At 37.1% G+C, this 20303-nt stretch overlaps 1 protein-coding gene across 1 annotated transcript; it reads left to right on the forward strand.

Annotated features, from left to right (window-relative positions):
- The first annotated feature begins 4335 nt into the window (after positions 1 to 4335).
- LOC134841526 (uncharacterized) lies at positions 4336 to 14510 on the forward strand. Its single transcript, XM_063857556.1, has 4 exons — positions 4336 to 4763; positions 7059 to 7303; positions 9251 to 9470; positions 11365 to 14510. The coding sequence occupies exons 1-4, from the start codon at positions 4584 to 4586 to the stop codon at positions 14215 to 14217; spliced, it is 3498 nt and encodes a 1165-aa protein (XP_063713626.1). The 5' UTR covers positions 4336 to 4583; the 3' UTR covers positions 14218 to 14510.
- Positions 14511 to 20303: the final 5793 nt, after the last annotated feature.

The following is a 20303-nucleotide window of genomic DNA, read 5'->3' on the forward strand; positions in this document are numbered from 1 at the left end:
TGGCGAATAAAATCAATCTAAAAGAAATTATTCAAAGTACTGTTGGGTGACAGCTTGCTTCGAAAGACTTTATCATTAAACCAATGCAGATTATCATTTCAAATTAAACTGTTTCAAATTTTTATCCCTTGATTGAAAAGCTTGCCTCAAAAAACTACTTCTAAGCTAAGCAGTTCAAACTCTTCGAATGACTTGAAATAACTTCAAATTTTGTCTTGTGGTTTGATTTAAACATCTTGAAATGTCTACTTTTTAGAGTAATTTGTGCGTCTAAAGTTTTTTGCGAAGCTATTGAAGCTATGAATCAACTTAAATATCAAGTTTACAATGCTGCTAACGTTTGATTTGAAAGGTTTTTGTGAAGCTACCCTAGCTAGCTATCCAAGCTAAACAAAACAACCTGAAATTCTTTAAAGGTTCATTTTGTCGAGAAAATTATCTGTTTTGTCGCGTCGCGAGCTTGTTAAAAAATGAAATTATTGCCGTCGCAAATCGAATTGAAATCTATTTATTTTGAAGTCTCATTGCTCAAAAACTTTCATGCAAAACAAATCCATTTAAAATTTTTTCTTTTAAAGTCTCATTGCTCAAAAATTTCCTTGCAAAATAAGGACATTGTCTTTAAAAATTCACAAGAAAAAAGTTTTTTTTTCAAATTAATGAAGTTTTTTCTGACGTAAATTTATAATTTAAGCATATTCGACTAACAGAATAAGAAAAGCAAACAAGACAATTTTTAGAAAAAAAATGACAAGAACAACAACAAAAAGTCAACAAATCTATTTATTTTTTCACTTTTTTAATTCCTAAAATGGCATTAAAAATTTCCGAAAACTAATTTTAGTTCAGTAAAGTTAAAGTGAAGCATAAACAAGCTATTGTAAATGGCTTAAATTAAGGATAAATCTGCTTGATCGCCCGCTTTACTTGCTCGAGTTGAGACAAAAATCAAAAATTCCAAACCTGTTTTCCTCGACACTGGGAAAGTTTTTTCAAATTTTTTAATGCCGATCAAATCACGATTGAAAGGGCTGTAATATGATTGAGCACTCAAACCTCTCCGATGAGGATTTTTGTGAGCTGATTTTGCCTGGAAAACAAAGAAAAACTAAAACACCCGAATACAACGTTTCTCCCGATTTTTCAAGTTGAAAAATTTCGAAAAATGTTTTAAATTGTCATAGTTTGCTCGGAAGAACTTTTTCGCAAAACACTTCACCCTATCACAATAAAATCAAATATTTCTAACTTTCATCGCCTGATTAGCTTGCATAGACTTTGTTGTTCCGACCTTTAAAAATGGGGAGGAACTTTGTATTCGGCGGTGTTTTATTTTCTTACCCCTTTTTCTTTTGTTTTTCATGCAAAATCATGTATCAAAACAAAATGATCGGACCTGGTTGAATTATGTTTTATAGTAAAGCCCTTTTAGTCGTAATTCGAACCACCTTAGAAGGTTTTCAAAAAAAATTCTATCTGAAAATTTTGATTTTTCGTCTGTTTTCGAGCGTGTAAAGCGAGCGAACCGGCCTAATTATGCTTAATGTAAGCCGTTTACAATAATTTATTTATGCTCGATTTTAGTTTCCTTGAATTAAGTTAGTTTTTGGTGTTTTCTTAACGCCATTTTGGGAATCAAACACTTGAAAAATTCAAAAAGAAAAACAAGAAAGAAAGTTAATAACTTTTTATACGATTTTTTTTCTGTTTTCTAGCCATTTTTCGACGACAATTGTTGTACAACATGCCTATTTTACACTGACTGTCGAATATGGCAAAATTTGATTTTTTTGTTCAGATCTTTTTAACGCGCCACTCAGAAAAAACCACACTGATTTGAAAAAAGTTTTGTGTGAAAAAAAAGTTTATTTAAGACTATGGACGGAACATTCTCTGCTACTTGCACAGTAACCGGCTATCCTTGTTAACTTTTTGTCAATCGAAGTTATCAAATTCAATGAACATTTCTAATGCGGTTCAATGTAAGCTTAGCTTTCCTATCAAATTGAGATCGAAAAATATTTAAATGTTAAACGAGCTTCTTGGATTTTCTAAACTCACGAAACTTTTTAAGGATAAGTAAATTTATTATTTGCCAAAGGTCAAAGGTTTAATGTATTTACGTCCAAGTTTAAGCAAGTGAGCCTGCAAACCTTTTGCTATAACGTGAATTGGCCATTTTTTCGACTAGTCATCTATTATATATTTAAATGCGGGCTTCTCTATCTCGCCATGTTTAACCTTTTTCAATGTATTATTTTTGCATGTTTAAGCTATATCGTATATTGCAATGGTTAAGATTTTTTTTCGATTTTCCAATTAGATTTTATTGGTTATTTTACCGAATTTAAATTAAGCAGCCCAATATTGAATAAGGGGTTGCGAATTTGGCCTCCAATTTGGAATGCCCGAATCATTTTAGTTAACGAGAAGACGATTTTTGAGATTTTTTCAAAAATTTTCAGAAATTTCAAATAAGAAGATAATTTACAAAACTTGAAGTTCCCAACCCTGTAGTTGGGTGCTGTCAGAATAAGGAGTTACAAATCTTGCCTCCAAATATGATTGTTCAAATCCTTGTAATTTTCGAGATATGACGTTTTTTTTTTTTTGATTTTTTCAGTAAACTTAATAATTTTTTTTCGCAAAATCTGAAATTCCCAGCCCTGTAGTTGGGTCCTGTCAGAGTATTCTCAAGGAGTGCGAATCTTGCCTCCAAATATGACTGCTCAAATTTTAATTAATTATTTCTCAAATATTGAAATTCCCAATCTTGTAGTTGGGCGCTGTCAGAGTACTCCAAGGACTTACAAATCTTGCCTCCAAATATGACTTCAAATCCTTGTAGTTTTCGAGATATGACGTTTTTTTGTGATTTTTTCAAAAATGTTTTAGAAAACTTATATGAATTTTTTTGTAAAATCTGCAATTCCCAACGCTGTAGTCCTGCCAGAGTAATCTCAAAGATTGCGAATCTTGCCTCCAAATATGACAGCTCAATTCTTTGTAGTTTTCGAGATATGACGTTTTTTATGATTTTTTCAAAACTTAGATTTTAAAAAATTCCAAAACGTTCAAGATCTCAATCCTGTTGTTTGATTTTGTGAGGGTACTCTCAGTGGTTGCGAATCTTACCTCCAATTCTCACTTCTCAAATTCTTGTAGTTTTCGAGATATGACGTTTTTTATGATTTTTCAAAACTTAGATTTTAAAAGATTCCAAAACGTTGAAGATCTCAATCCTGTTGTTGGATTTTGTGAGGGTACTCTCAGGGCTTGCAAATCTTGCCTCTAATTGTGGCTGCTGAAATCCTTGTAGTTTTCGAGATATGACGTTTTTTATGATTTTCTCCGAAATTTCCAAAAAAACTTAAATATTAAAAAGTTCCAAAACTTCGTAGATATCAATCTTGTTATTGGAATTTGTGAGGGTACTCTCAGGAGTTTGCAAATCTGGATATGGCTGCTCAAATTCTTGTAGTTTTCGAGATACGACGTTTTTTCAGGATGTTTTCAAAATTTTTCAAAACTCAGGTATAAAAAATTCAACAAAGATTGAAGTTTCCATATCAATAGTGAGGCTCTGTTAGGTTACTCCCAGGAGTTGTGAATTTAGCCTTCAAATATGACTGCTCAAATCCTTGAAGTTTTCGAGATAGGACATTTTTTCTGGTTTTTTCAAAACATTTTCTGAAAATTTTTTTTTCTTCAAAATTTGAAATTTCAACCCTTTAGTATGGGGCTGTCAGAGAACTCTCAGGAGTTGCATATCTTGCGTCCAAATGCTACTGCTCAATTGCTTTTAGCAGCACCGGAGGGTGCGTTACACGCTAGTTCTTTTTAATTGCAAAGCCTGGACCAAATTTCACGCTCTCATTAAAAAAAGATGATCTAGCTATTTCCACTTTATTAAAGCGTTTTTTATGCCGATATTCTAAGACTGAAATGTGCGTAAAAATAGTGCAATAAAAGACGCCGTGGCCCAGTGGTTAAGACAAAGACGCCAAGGCAAGTGGAGTTTTGGTCCAAATTGCGTTTTCTCAGAGTTTCAAGCTATGAATTCTTAGACATAGGTTTAACGTATAACCAGATTCAACGCTGTCTTCTGTTACAGCAGGATTCTCTGGAATGACAACCATTGTTTGTATGTAAAATAATATGAAAAGCTTAAAAATTATCTTTATTCAATTTTCAAAGTTTCCAAAATTGCGTTTTTATTGATAGCCTGTCTATATATACACGTCATGGACGAGATAAATAATTAAAGCAGATGGTTCTGTGGCTTGCGTTTTTTTAATTAGTTTGAGCTCAAAATATTGAATGAATATATAATTTGAAAGCAATGGTATAGTGCTTTTACTGTGCTGTGCGTTACACACATGCTTCAATCGCATTCTACCAAATTACGTGCTGTATTTTTTGCTGAGCTAGAGAGCTTTGAAGTTGCGAGGATTCAAACGCCTTCTTCTGCATCGTGTACAGGCTCAAGTGAACAGATTTAACAAATAAGTAATTGCAGTCTACCGAGTGAGCGATTTGATTGATTATTATTTTAAAAAAAAAACAGAGTGATTGTGTGGAGTATGGATGAGTGCAAGTACACGTGTGTTATCAAGACTCCCCGCTCCATCATCTGGGAGGTGTTTGAGCAGGACCCTGTGGCCTGTATTCTCACTCTCTTTTACGAGTACAAGGATGGCAGGGCTGAAGACAAACAACTGGTCACATTCACCGACGAACAGGCTCCACAAGGACCAGAAAAGGTAAGGCAAACAGAAGGGAACGGAAACCAGTCAGTGAGACCACGCAGTATCTTGTTCATTTGGGTTTCCACTATAGTAAAATTTTCATCTAAGTAAATCTCGGTCCTTTCTGTTAGTTTGCGACATATATAGCTTTCGAAAAACGTCACTCTGAACGACAAATGAGACTATACTAACGATTTGAACGCATAATCCTTGCTTCTTATGGTACCACATGCAGTAGCGGATTTAGAAGGCCCGGGGGCGGACGCCCTTCTCAGGGGTTCCACCCCCTGCCGACCCAAAAGGGTCCCCCTCTCCCATTTCTACTATTTTGAGATATCTGTTTTTGGCTGACCGACCCTAAAGTCTTTCTAAACGCGCCTTTGGCGCCAATTTTTTCTAACTTGGGTGATAAAATAAGCTGATGCTGTAACTAAATCTAATTTAAAAGAATACGAATAATTTAAAATAATGAATTATTCAATCGTTAAAACATTAGATAAAAAGTGAGCAAGATCACTCCGAAGAAGTGGATTAAGTTGAACTTTAGGCTAAAACATGTTACTGAATTAATTAAAATGAATGATATAAAATCAGATCACAACAGAGGGGAAAGTGCCCCCCGAAAAAACGCGATTTTTTGTCAACATTTTCCAAAAAGTGCCTAAAAAAAGCCTTTTTGGCCTGGTTTTTCAAAATTTGGTCAAAATAAGGTAGGTCTTTTTAGCGCTTTGAGAAAGCTCAGAAAATAAATTTTTTCAGCCTAAGAAAAAAAGTCGGCAAACTTTTTTTTTGATAATTTGCCCCTCTCCTCGAGAAAATCCGAGATCCGCCAAACAGTTCAATACGTCAGATGAAAGTTAAATTTTTTTAATATAAAAACTCAAGATATTTGGCTTCTGGCCGAAATATTTTTTATTTATAAAAACAATATCCTCTAATGTCTTTTGTTCACAAAACAATCAGTTCTGTTTTATCAATTTTCAAAAAACCAGTTTGTTTTGTTTCAAGTTTCATGTATATTTTCGATTATTAGAGGCCTACAGGTTGCTTAGGCATTCTACTCTGGTAACTATCAAAATTGTTTATATTCTCAGCAAATTGTCGAAGTTCTAAATATTATGATATTAAAGTCTCAGTTTAATATTCAGTTTGTGTTACATAATGATTCATTTTTTCTAGTCGTTAGTGCAATCCATTTAAAATTTTACTCATTGCTTTTGATAACTGAAAAAGTATTTGAAAATCAAAAAGCCATCAATTCAATTTTTTCAGAAAAATTTTATTACACGTGCGAAAGCAAGTGTTTTGAAATGGACGTACCCTTTTCTTTTTAAATAAAGTTAGAAGTTAGTAAAAAAATAAATTTACTTGAGGTGTTTTTATGCGGTCAGGGCAAACCCCGAATGATAATTTTTAGACAATATCAAACTGTAAAAGTTTGAGTAGAACGAAATTATGACAAAAGATTAGATTGCGTCATTGCAATTTGGAAAGATTTTATAGTGAGGGATATTTTGTTACGTATTAGAAAATACACGTTACGCTTTCAGAATTTTAAATAAATTTCATCAGCCCTCAAAAGATAGTCCAGAGCATGGCCAAAATAGCAATATTCTAACCCCAGAACTTAAAATAAAGGATCGAAATTAAAATATCTTCTTATATTCGAACTCAAGGAGTCAATATCTTCAATGGGGCTTAGTTTTTTTTTCTGCGAAGTTTCATTGTTTTGATCTCCGAAATTTGACTGAATAAGAAACCACCCAAGCATTAATTTTCCGAATTTCTTCGAAAGTCGAAAGATCAATTAATTGTTTCCAATCTAGGGTTACAATAATTTTTTCACGGTTACTAGTTACTCAACCTATTTGCTTCGATCTTTATGAAAATGTAAAGTTTTGGCTTTAGCTTTTTGAACTAGCCAAAAATTAGTGTGCGGGGGAGTCGAGAATTTCAAAACCGTTATCTGTGATAATAGTGCTTGTGTGCGAAATTATTTTTCCCTTAATGGATCATTAAAAAGTTTTTTGGTTCGCCCGTGTCATCTTTACTGCAATTGAGTTTTTCTATATTCCGCTCTTGCAGCTTAGAAAACTTTCAAAGAATTTTTTTATAGAGCCATGCTTTTGATTTTTCTGCTCGGAGGTTGTTTTTAACTGCAAAACTCTTAGATGCAATACTTACTCGCGCAATGTCTAGTCTAGTTGTGTCTCATTTACTCCATGACTATTGTGCACTCTTCTCTGATTGTGAGCCTGATTGAGTATGCTGTGTGTATGTGTATGTGTATGTGTATGTGAATGTGTTCAGGTGAGGGTGCGAATACTTAAACAAGTGAGCAATGAGGAGGAGGGCGTGTGTGAGATGGAGACAGTGTTCACTTCGCCACACAGTGGGGAGACAAGAGTGCGCATGCGTCTAACCACAGCCACTGCAGACAACAAGGACACCACCCAGAACACTAACAGCAGCACTGCATTCCTGTTCCACGTCGACCTCACCAACATGGCCTCCACCCAGCTCAAACAGCACTTCATCGACAACCTCAACGACAGGCAAGGCAACTATAAACACTCACCCACACATACATACATACATACATGTACATCCGACCGCCAAGTGTACACACCATGCACATCCCTACAAATCCACATTCATTCTTTTGAAATCCGTAAATAAAGTTGCCCGCACATTCCTACTGCATTCTTCGCAAAGTTCAAAATACAACCACAGTCATTGGCTGCTATGCCCAGAGGTTATCAAAAGTAGTTGCTTGCAATGATAGTTCAATTAACTGCAATTAAAATGATGGTCTGCAAGAATTTCGGCATCGCAATCATTTATTGCAAAGTTCTACCAATTGCAATGATATAGAAAGATGGAGAAGCTCAAAACATATAAAAATAATTTTCATAGAAGAATTTGAAATCTATACAATAAATTTTAATTCAGCTTACACTAGATCATTCCAATCTGCTTGCATTGTATCGTTTGTGATTTGAAGCTCCGCTTTGGCTCTGTGTAAAAATCAACAAAATTGCTATTATGTCAAGGCAAAACCCTAAATGTTCCGAATGCTCTCCAAGATTTTTTGGTAAATTATGATAAGCTGGTAGTTATGATAAAATATGATAACTCAGATATTATAAAGTGCTTGTTTTCCGTTGCTCAAAAGCCAATATGAAATTAGCAATTTATTACGACCGATCTGATTAGCTAGCCTCGATTCAATCTGGAACGATTTTGTTGTGCGGGATGATTCGCCACTCATAAATAATTCGCGTTACCTTTTCAGGATTATGGATAAAATCTTCAAAGTGCGCATGAATTAGTCCAGAGCATGGCCAAATTGCCAAATTTCAAACTCCCAAAACGTTGCTAAAAATGATAGGAGGTGAAATATCTTTTTAAATTTGATTTCAGGGAGTCGATAGCTTCAATGAGGCATAATTTTTTTCTTAAAAACTATTATTCCGATCGCCGAAAAATGACTGAATAAAAAAACCACACCAATCATAAATATTCCGTTTTCTTCAAAAGTTGAAGCAATTAGCTTGCCTCAATTCATTTTGAAGTAATTTTGAGGGCATGATACATCGCCACGCAGAAGTAAGTCGCGTTGTTTTCAGCATCATACAAAAATTCTTCAAAGCTCGCCAAAAAATCCCAAAAAATTGCTAATTGGCAGTTTTTGCTCCCCGATCTTTATTACAAAAATGAGCATGCAGGTGAAAATTAGCATTGGAAGATAGTAACATGGAATTTTTGGCTTGGGAAATAGTTATATGATTCTTTATTTTGTATTGGTTGTAATCGATTATAATCAATTGAATCGATTAATAATTGACTTTATTGATTTAAACAATGGTAAGACTATGATCCATATGTAACCGTATATGTTGGATACTCTAAGAATTTTATCCAGACAGGCTAAAAAATGACAAAATAAAAATTAACCCAAGAACCTGCAATCCGTTTTTAAAAAAATTGTACTCGATTACAGTGAACTATAATCTCCAAAATTTTGCAAAACTTGGAACAACTCGAATTCTAAACCTACCTGCACTCAGTAAAGAGAAATGAACCGATTTATAATTGTTCTTGTTTTTGTCAAAATTAAAAATCACTGTAAGCGCTAAATTTAGGTGTTTAAACGATAATTAATCCCTTATAATGATAACATTTTTAGTGAAATTATCATTAAATACAATCAATAATATCCAACAGTTATCACATTAAAAGTAACCATTCTTTTGGATTAATAAGTTTGCGAGCTATAATTCTTCAACAAGCTATGCACTTCTAGGAGACTGAACAGCTCATATGGTGAACTTTTTGCCAAATAAATGATTGCAACCTTTCCAGACTACAAATGTATCTGTCTTGAAATGTCCATGTCTTAAACCGGATATCAAATGAAGTCAAAAGTGTAATGATAATCAGCCAACTAAATGCGTTCAGATGCGTTGACTGAAAATGTCAGGCATGTTTTGCGTGTATAGGTATGAGAAGTGTATCAACTACATGTTGTTGCGGGTGGCAAAGAAGCACGGGAGTAAGTTGAAGTACAGCCTGTCTATCCGCTGTCCCAGAGAAGTCATCTGGCGCGATGTGAGTAACTGGGGAAACGTAGACTGGATCATGGGCGCTACTGGGGTGGAGCTGATTGGCATAGACAAGCGCCGCATCATATCCGGGACCAAGAGTGCCGTCAACACACTCGTAAGCCCATTACACTACGCCACTACATCTGAACCATTTCCAAAACTAATCGAACTATCGCTTCGACTGTTTCCACACCACCCGAATTTGAATTTCAGTTTTGAAAAAATATTTTATCCTTGCCATAATGCAATGAAGTGTTGCATGCTGAACACACCAACTATTGTGAACAGACTTGCTCTTCATACTTTACATCGTAACAGTACTCATTTAGCCGTAAGAACACGTTTGACAACTATAAAAATCAGGGGCGGATTTAGGGGGGGGGGCGTACGCTCTCGCCCCCTCTCAGGGATTCGACCCCCTGCTGACCCAAAGGGTCCCCCTTTGATACTTTTTCAGAAATCCATTTTTGGCCGACCGACCCTAAAATTTTTCTAAAGGCGCCTTCGGCGCCAATATATACTAACTTTGAAATGTGTGTAGGGGGGGGGGGGGGGGTAGTGAAAACTAGTCTTCGCTATGATCGCCCAAAAAACGGGTTCGCCCAAATATCACAATTATATCACTACATCAAATTAATTATATCAAATTAATAGGAGAACTTTTTCCTATTGATGGTGTACACAAAATTTAAGTGTTCACTGAGTTTTCATTCATGCAGGTCGTTTTTTCTATCATCCTAATTGTTGTGATATCAATTAGACAAAACCTTGAAAGATATGCTAGTCAAATGGAACAAACTCAGGAGGAAAACGAGTCGCAAAGTTGAACGACTAGTTGTACCACATGGGGTCCTGTAAACAAGCATGATTTTTTATTACCCCCCAGCACAGCTCCCACTATTCAACCTTGGGCCTTTTTTTGTGGGAAAGAGAGACGTCATCCATTTTTCCGCTGCCGGCAAAACAAGCATGATGATCCAATTTGGTTAAACGCACTTGGAGAAAAAAGGCTGAATTAGCAATTAGCTTTATCAGTCATCATCGAGAAAAAAAATCATCATCATGTAAGTGAGAGAGTATGCTCGCACCATATGTCAACTAGGAATTCCAAATTCTTGCTAACATGCTAAAATTAGTTTGTCAAGTGCAAGATTTCGAGCACAGCGCTCACGACGCCATCTTGTGATAATTTTGCTCGTCGCAAGCTGAGACAAATTCTCAAATGAATTGTGTCTAATGGCTTTTTTTCTGAACGGAACCAAATCGGAGATACGCAAAATTAATTGGATAACTTTTCCTAGTGATGATGTACACAAAAAATTAAACCCAAATTTTTCTTATTAAATGATCAGAAATTCTAACAGTTGTCCTGGAGACAGTCAGCACATTGAAGAGAAGTGTTTTACAAATTTTTTTGAAGATAACAGTCGAGTAAAAAACTATTGCGGTGGGTTCGCGTGAGTAGTTTAATGAAGCATGCTGAGCAATTTTAGATGAGAAGTTGATTTTTGATCATCATATCAGTCACTTTTCCCAGAAATTATCAAACGATTGTGGTCTTTTACCTAGACTAAGATACGTGTTTTGCCTTCAAATCTTTTTTATTCAATAAAAATATTTAATTACCATTCGAGAAGCAAGGGTATTGCAATCGGGCTTTAGGTTTTTTCCCGTAACAAACTTCAGGCACAGAATGGTCAATGGTAAATTTCAGGCATGCTCATTTTCTTGAAAATTCAAACGAAACTACCCTTTTTTAGGTAGTAAATAGGTGTAGTCCGTTTTTAGTTTTTTTTTCAAATAATATTCTTGTAAAAATCTTTCAAGAATTTTTTTTCGGATTCGTGGTTTTTGGCTCAGTTTCTTATCTCTTCTGAATTTGTTTTACTAAAACAACTAATTAGATCTGAGTGTTACGAGCTGTGACGATAAATTGGGTACATGTTGTCGTTGCATTTTTTTGTATTGTATTGTGTTGAGTTGTGTGTTGTGATGTTTTCGCTTATTAGATCAACTTGAGTGAGGACACATTGGTGTATGAGATCATGTCTCCAGTGTTCTTCGGATGCAGCTACTACAGGGGCTTCCTGGTCATAGAGGAGAGTGGGGAGAAGCCAGGAGACACTACCAACGTCTTCTATCGCAACATTTGGCTCCCATGCAACCTCTCCTTTGCAGCAACCTTGAAGGAGAAGATGAAGAAAGACTTCGTGAAGAGATTCCGTTGGATGAAGGAGTACTACGAAGGACTCAACCAGCAAATCAATCATCCTCTTCCCCCCGCCAAGTCTCCCGGTGGCGAACAGGCATCCGGTTACGATTCAGGCCACGAGGATCCAGGAAGTAATTTAGTACTACCGGTGATGCAAGGTAAGTATAAGTTAGAAGTGCAGGCTACTATCGCCGGCGCACAAATTGATGACGTCTGGGACCTGGTGCAGGACTTCGGGATCGGCTGCGAGAAGTGGTGGATGCGATCCAGTTTTCTTCAATTCGAAGGAGACGACATCTCACAGTACTTGGGCTGCATACGAAGACTCTCCCGACACGGACAGGTCATTCGAGACAAACTTATATTCATTTCGCCCAATGACTACAAGCTCATGTTTGAGACTGTGGAAAGGATCCCCAATCCTTACGGGTTTTCGAACTACTGTGTACTCATTGCTTTGGAGCCTGGTCATCGGGAGCCGGACGAAGAGACGGAGGTAGAATTAAAAGTCTGTTTCGATTGTCTGCCTGTCATAAAACCAACAGTGGAGTCCCAATTGAAAGCCCAATGCTCAGACTCACTTCGGCGACTGAAAGACCTATTTAAGAAACCAGTTGGACGAATAGAGATTACTCTTGTAAGTGGAGAAGATATAGGACTAGACAGAGAATGCTCCATTGATAGCTACTGTTCGATCTCCGTGGACAGTGGAGAGGTAGTCAGCTCCACAGTGTGCAAGGGCACTTCGAACCCCAAGTGGAATGAGTCTTACAACTTCAGTGTATACTCGACATCCTCAGTTGTTAATGTGGCACTGTGGGACAAAAGTGACCCAGCAGCCGAATCTGATTTGGAGCCTCCCGAGGACGTGTTGCTGGGACTGATCACTTTTGAGCTGCCCAACAACCCAAAATCTGCTGACACCAAGTACAAAGTGGACTGTTCAACCGGGAAAATGTTCTTCAAGATTAAATTCTCCTCCACTCCTGGGAACTCTTTCTCCCATGCCACGAAACCGTCGGTGGTGCGACAGGTGGACTATCTGAGAGACTGCCTGGTTGCCACGTACCTGGAACTGCCCCAGTTACGGAACGATAGGTGCCAGTGGAAAGTGCAGAAGAAGCTGAAGAGTGCAACCAGTGTAGAAATGGGAAACTTGCCAGGGTATTGGGAGGTTGTTCCCCACATGGAGCGAACTAATCCTTCCAAAATGAGCACTGTGCTAGCTGAGTTAGCCACTTGTACCAGTTCGTTCCGAGGACATGTCGTGAGTCAGAAGACAAATCCCAAGTCCAGAGTCGAGGCTGTCTACTGCAAATACCTGCCTTTGCCCAACCCAGTGCTCGAGAACTACGAGAACGACAACGACTTCTGTCTTCGCTTCTTCATTGGACTCGCCCCTAACCTGGTCTCGTGTGTGAAGTCTCTCGACCAGATACCCACTCCCATTCGCAAGTTGTATGCCGAGGGAGACTTAGTGGATTTGATCTCGCAACTGTCTTTGTTTTGTGTCAAGCTGTCGTACGTCACATGCTCCGTCAAGCCCGACCGCAACCAGAGCAACGTGGAGAAACCAGTGCTCATATTTGCCGGGAACCTAACAGAAGGTTTCAGAGTGCACGGTATTATTCTGTCGTCTGAGATAAATGACGTTTACACTCCGAAATCGGTGGAAAATAATTACAGGCTGGCCAAATTGTATTTTACAAATGCACTCATGATTCACCATGTGTACTTCAACGTTCTCCTCCGCAACTTCTACCTGGAGTCCATCTGTTTGGCCATTCACCAGGCACTCCCAACAACTCACCCACTGAGAAAACTGCTGCTGCCATACTTGAACGAAATAGCCCACAAGGCGGTGTTTCTTCGCAAAATATTCACAGAAGAGGACAGCCAATTCGCAGACTATGTTTTCTCAATCGGAAAAGTCAATGCGATGGGAATGATTGCGAGCCACTGCAGAGAACGAGAGGTCGTCGAGTCGTTCTTCGATGTCGGCAAGGATCTGGAGACACGCGGCTTCGACTTCACCTGTCCCAACTACCTGTACCAGCACGACGTCCTCCGATTGCATGAGGTTATCTCCTACGAGGTGTCCCAGTACCTGGGCAAACACTACAGCATCGACAGAGACGTCGAGAGCGACTCCAAACTCAAGAACTTCTTCGAAACCATCGTTCATCCTGAACAGTGTAACTTAAACCTGTGCACAGATGGCGTCAAGACCCGATCGGCACTGACTCGGTTCGCGACAGCTGTAATTTTTTCAGCAACTGCGCACACTTCGGCTTTCGAGAAGAACTTGTACGACGATGGGTCCTTGATTGCTGGAGTGGCGACATCCATGACCAAACCGGTACCGAGACCAAATGAACCCTGTCCGGACAATCTGTTTGACTATTTCTTCGCGCCTAATGACGAACTGTTTCTTCAAGTGCTGCTCTGTCGTGTTCTGTCAGTGAACACGTCCCAGCCTCTGGCTCAACACTCTTCGGCCATGAGTCATAAGTTGCCGGAGAAGTTTCTGAAGCTGTCGACGGAGATTAAGAGCAGGAACTCCCGACTGAGGGGCGAAAACAAGACCTGTTCCTTCGTGGAGTACTCCAGACTAGACCCCTTCAACATACCATCAGTGGCTGGACTCTAGTAACATCATTTACTGATAGAATATTTACTTAACACGCAAAAAGAAACGCACACACTTACCTTGGTAAAAAACAACAAGACATGGAAAACATGTCATCTAGATGCATCGTCCAATTCTGAATTTTTATATTCAATTTCCATCGGCGAAAATTACTACATTCGAGCATTGCTGTACAAATTCAGCTGCTGTTATTGTATTTTCAAAGTATTCTCAAACAATATGTCCTGTACTATAAACTGAAAATTTTCAACAGAATTATCGAATACATCAATAAATAAATATCTTTAAAACTGTTTTCCATACGCTTTTCCTCGCAACCTAGCTACCCTTTGATTCTTTTAGAAACGTTTCACGACTCGATTATGATAATATCGAAATGTATTTGATATTTTTAAGCCAAAAGAGTGTTGTTTCATGAAGGCTCCCGGGTCTGTTTCATGAAGGCTCCCGGGTCTTTTCTTCTATACGCGGGACAAAATTAGGAAAAACTGCTGACAGTTTTTCTTCTGATTTTGATTAGTTTCGGCAAATCAGATCAATTTACATGATCAAGTTTTAGAAACAACAAGTTATAAATTTTGAAAAGACCATTTTTTGCCCGTTTTCGTCTGTGTCAAAATATTCTATCCACTTATGTTCTATATCAAAAATATTATTGATTTGAGTTCGCAACAATTTTTTAAATGCAATATTTTTTTTACAAAAATTATAAGCTTTCGCATATTGCCCGTTTGAATTAAATAGAACGAAAACAACTAATCAGAATGACCGAAAAATGTTCATATTGAGCCGAACTATTTAGATTTGAATTTGAATAGCGAATTTGTTGCTGTTGACCAGTTAGACAATAAAAAAAAATTTTTTTCAGAGTTTAGTCTGGAGTTTGTAATCCGAGAGGCGGATTTTCGAAAAAAGAAAGTAATTTGTAAGTGGCAGAAGGCTTTTACCGACTCGTAAGATGGTCGAACTTAGTCGTTTTCTGATATCTTTGCCATTCTTAAAAAATAGTGCAAGAAGTTTCATTTTTTCGACCATGCCGCGACTAATTTTTTGACTATGCCGCGACTAATTTTTTGACTATGCCGCGACTAATTTTTTTACTATGCCGCGAATAATTTTTTGACTATGCCGCGACTAATTTTTTGACTATGCCGCGACTAATTTTTTGACCGCCGCGACTAAGTTTTTGTCTATACCGCGAATAATTTTTTCGACCACCGCGACTTATTTTAATATGTGGCTACTTAACAGCTTGATCTAAGTAAATTATAAGGTCCACTATCTCATATCGAAAAAGTACAATGACTAATAAGGTAGGTTTAAACGCCGTAGACCCGAGTTTGTTTCCTGCAAGGGAAAATAAAACCGGCAGAAATACGCAAAATTTTCAAATTGTCATTGACCACCGCCGAATTGAAACAAATTTTATATTTCAAGCGTTTCGTTATGAAAAAAGCAAAATATTGCTTCATTTGATTCATTTTGATTGAATGGCAATTGATTTTATTTAAAATTTGATTTTCGGCTACTTTTGATTTTGGTCCTTCGCTCACGAGTTTTTTGCCCATTTGGTCTTTCGCGCATGAGAATAGCCCCCGAGCGAAATACCCAAAACAAAATTAGCCGAAAATCAAATTTTAAAGAGAATCATTTGCCATTCAATTATAATGAATTAAATGAAGCATTATTTTGTATCTTTCATATCGCAACCTTTGACAATTTAAAAATTATACATTATTCTGCTCTGCCGTTTTTATATTTGGCCAATATCAAACTTTAGTCCCAGGAAATGCTTACTTTCTCTCAGTTTTCACGTTTTTTTTCCAAATTTTAGATTACTGAAATCTGATTGGCTGATTTTTACTTTCGCTCATTCGGTCCCATGCAGGGATTCCACCAGTGTTTGGGTGTGGGACATCAAGCCGACGGGATTTCAAGCAGAATCGTATCAATAGAGACTTCAAGCCGCTCATTTTTGTCAAAAAGTCATGAAATATGGTTAATTTGAAAACTCTTTTGAAGAATTTCTCAATTTCATGAGCTTTATTTACGAGTTATTGGCTTTTTCATAATTTTTGAGCCTCTAATTGATGTTTGGGAATAATTAAAACATTGGTGACGGAGATTTTCATTTGTATAAATTAGGCTTTACAAAATCCGGCTGGTCTTACTATCTGATGCTACTCTTAAGTGGTGCGCTGTTATAAATAACGCTTATTATGAACTGAAATTTCCCTAATTTTTGAAAAATAACTTTTTACTGATAAAGTTTTAGCGTTTTGAGGTGCTTCTATTATTTAAATTTCGGCTTGAAGTTCCGGAGGTTTAACCTACAACCCCAGCGTTTATGCCAAACTCAAATGAATAACGCAGTCATGTCGATTTCGGCAAAAAACGCTCAGGTTGCAAGAGCAACTAATAATTTGAGGAGGATCCCTATTTTGTATCTGGCAACTAATGAAACTGTCGATTCCTTAAGCATTGCTTAAAAAAACTTGGTAAAACAGAGCTAAGCACACTTACAAAAACCCAGATGAATGACACTGTATTCTTCGCAAATATCTTTGAAAACTTGTTGGCCAAAATAGTAAACTTTCAGTCTTTTTCATCCAAATCTGAAGCAAAAACGAAAAATAATCAAGATTTAGGCTCTTGGTGAACTCTAAGCAACTGCAATATCCTTTGTTGAGCAGAGATGGAGCCACTAGTTCGTTAAAGTTTCTTGCTAGTGACTTATACCGGGTAAGCTTAAATCTGCTTCATGGCAAACATCCGCAGCCTTCTCATCTTAATTGGAGTGGGTTAACCCAGTGCTGTTTTGTACTCCTCGTAATAGTAATTTTTACGCTGTAGCTTAAACTCTGTCATACGAAAATGAAATTTTTGAAAAAAAATGTCCTTTTTTGAAAAAAAATTACAGCGCTGAAGCGGTTTCATGTTTGCTTTGTTGAGTGTTCACATCCCCCCCTTGAAATGCACGCCTAGCAGTCATATTTTTGATGTATTAAGGCAAAGAGAAATTCAAATAAAATCATGAACACTTATGATCTTCGGATTTATTCACTACGCTTTTATTGCAGCTAACATTGAAAGTTATTCCTTCGAGGTCAAGTTGCTGTTTTCCTTGACCCTTATGAAAAATTTAAAGAGGTGCTTGAATCAGGAAGTGAAATGATTTGATAAAATTTTGAACCGAATGGTTAAAATCAAAGGCATTTTATAAGCTGCCTGCTTTGAATTAACATCATTGCTACTCCTTTATTTTGGTGTTTAGAGCCCTTTTTCTGTTTAGATCAGCATTTAATTGAATTTCTAGATCGCGAGATTTCAACCCCTCAAAACCACTGCATAGTATTCTTTAAATCCTACCAATAAAAAGATTTAGTAAAACCGGAATGCAGCGTATCGCTATCTCTACGAATTGACGTTTGGCGAACTGTCATTTTTCAAAATTGCTGGGAAACGTCGCCTCACGCTTAGTGAGTTATAAGGCTCAAGGCTTAAGGGCCCTACATTGGATTACATCTGCAGTCGACAGAATTATAGATGAACTTTTTTCTGTGAAAAAAAAACATCGCATTTTCTCTCAAAAACAAAGATAAGCTTAGCTAAAGAAAATGTTGTCTTGAAAACAATTAAATAATAATCAAGGATGAGATTTGATGCCTCTTTTTTGACCCCATCGCAACTTTTAGTGAAACTAGTGTCTTGCTTTTTTTGAACGGAATCTGTTATACCATCTGAAAACGAGTAATGCCCTTGGTCTCAAATTCAAAAAATGTATTTCACTTGTGAGAATTTTTTCAAAAATGTCTAGTTGTTCAAAAAAGTTGGAAGAAAATTTCAAAATTATACTTTTTTGTAAATTTCAGCAATTTTTTTTATACAGTTTTTTAAAAAATATATTTCCAAGACGTTGAAGGGCAGTCTAAATCATATGGGCTTCGCTCTGATTGAGGAGTTTTGTTTTTGCATGGTATCAAGCCTGATGATTGTCGATAAACCGAAACATATTTCATTTCCCTAAACGATTGCAGCTTGTTTGACATTTTTCGCAATGGATTTCCTTTGCTTCAACTTGAGGTAGTTTGTGTTCCCGGTTCGGGGTCGGCAATTAATTTGCAGTTTTCACAGTCATCAATCAAAAATGCATAGTCTGAACATGGTGCAGACAGGAGGATGTGAATGCAACTTGGTCGATTTTTAGCCTAAAAACTAATTGCACTGGTCTGGAAACCAGTCGCAAACTTGTAAGCTACGCATAGTCAACAAATTGGTGTTAGCAGAGGCCCTCACCGAATGAAGTTTTTTTTTTTTCGAATACATATAGTGACCGCATTTGTATAGACAGTTAATTCATCACGGATGGATTGCTCTGAACTCATAAAAAAGGACAAGAACCTGAAAGTAACTTGGGGTGTTTGAGTATAACAGTATGTAAACAGTCCTTTCTGTCTGTAAACTATTGTGTTTCAGTAGTTCAAATTTCCGCACGTATTCCTTCCGAACCACAAGCGCAGCTTCGCATTTGCAAGAACTTTGGAAACACTGCTTATGCACACATGCACTGTGTGTAAACGCGCGGGTTGACCATCCAACATAAAAACTTCCCATTATAGATCTTCACTTTTTTTTTACCAGAAAAGTACTAAGACAGAATTTTTTCCGCAAAAAACAATGAAAAATAGAAAAAAAAGAAAGTTTGGTAATAACCCTGAATGTGTGTTTTTTCTATGCCATAATTAAGGATGCAAACCAATATGAAACGTTTTTTTTTTTCTTTCTATATATAAAAATTTTCACTTTTTGGATGTAAAATAAGCGTTTCTAACAAAAGTTTCGAATAAAAAAACTTCAACATTTCTTCATTCATTTCACCTCGTTTTTTGCAATAATATAATTTTCCAAGGTCGAGGTGCTCTTTTTCGGTTTCGGCCGTTTCGACCAAATATCAGTATGTTTCAACCGTCTCGATGAAATTTGGTTATGTTTTCACTTTCTCGACCGAGAAAAATAAGCTCGACCATGCTCACCCCAACCAAGAAATGTTTCAACTGTCGATCAAATTCGGAAACGTTTCGATTTTCGATTAGGATGAGTTACCTAAGTTAAGCGTTATAATTTATGCTGTTCGGGTAATATATCAGGATGACTTTTTATCAGAAATTGCAGCGGTTATTTGCAATTTAAGTGCTTTGTGAAATAGAATAATTTTGAATTTTTTTCATTTTTTTAATACTTTGCTTCTTCGAATTGAGTCGAAAACATTAAAAAAGATATTTGTGACGTTTGGCAAAAATTATTGTAATTTACTTTGTTTTACCGCGGGACGATCGGTATGTTCCGACCGTTCGCGAGGTATGTTTCGCCTTGCTCCAGGTACGTTTCGACGGTGCTCGAGGTAAGTTTCGACAGAGCTCGACCAAGTATTTTGCATGTTTCGATGATTCTCGGGGTATGTTTTGACCGTGTTCGACGTAATATGGATATATTTCGACCGCGCTCGAGGCAGTGGCAAATCTAGAACTTTCACGAGGGGGGGGGCGGATTTTCAAAAAAATGCCGAAAATTTTGTAGACTTTCTTTTAAGTTGATTAAATTGTTTTTCGTTGTGCTCCCATAAAACTAGAAAGACCCTATTTTGAACAAATCAAAAAAAAACAGGCCAGAAAAGGCGTTTTCAGTCGCTTTTTGGAAAATTTCAACCAAAAAATTGCGTTTTTTGGCGCGCACTTCCCGCTCAAAAATTTATAAATTTGAGCGCCTTTGGAAAAATTTTAGGGTCCGTCTGTCAAAAATGGATTTCTCAAGCTAGTAAATTAGTACTAAGGCGGACCCTTTTGGTCGGCAGGGGGTCGAATCCCTGAGGGGTCCGTCCCCCCTCCCCCAAATCCGCTGGTGGCTTGAGGTATGTTTCGAGTTTTTGCTCCTTTCAAAACCCTGACGACTATTCTTTTTGGCCGCGCACTGACATTGGCATTTCTAGCAAAATAATAGTTATTGTTTGCGAATAATCAGGTAGATCACAATTACCACATCGAACAAACATGAATCAGATTCTATTTTGATCTGCTGTTGCTGTGTTT

Source organism: Symsagittifera roscoffensis, chromosome 3 (assembly GCF_963678635.1).
Source record: "Symsagittifera roscoffensis chromosome 3, txSymRosc1.1, whole genome shotgun sequence".
Classification (NCBI taxonomy): Eukaryota; Metazoa; Xenacoelomorpha; order Acoela; family Convolutidae; genus Symsagittifera; species Symsagittifera roscoffensis.

Excerpts from the sequence above, each read along its gene's own strand:
- LOC134841526 (XM_063857556.1), top strand. The coding sequence starts at position 4,584 with ATGGATGAGTGCAAGTACACGTGTGTTATCAAGACTCCCCGCTCCATC. Across the intron at positions 7,304-9,250 it reads ATCGACAACCTCAACGACAG|GTATGAGAAGTGTATCAACT; the intron begins GCAAGGCAACTA and ends TTGCGTGTATAG. Across the intron at positions 9,471-11,364 it reads AGAGTGCCGTCAACACACTC|ATCAACTTGAGTGAGGACAC; the intron begins GTAAGCCCATTA and ends TTCGCTTATTAG.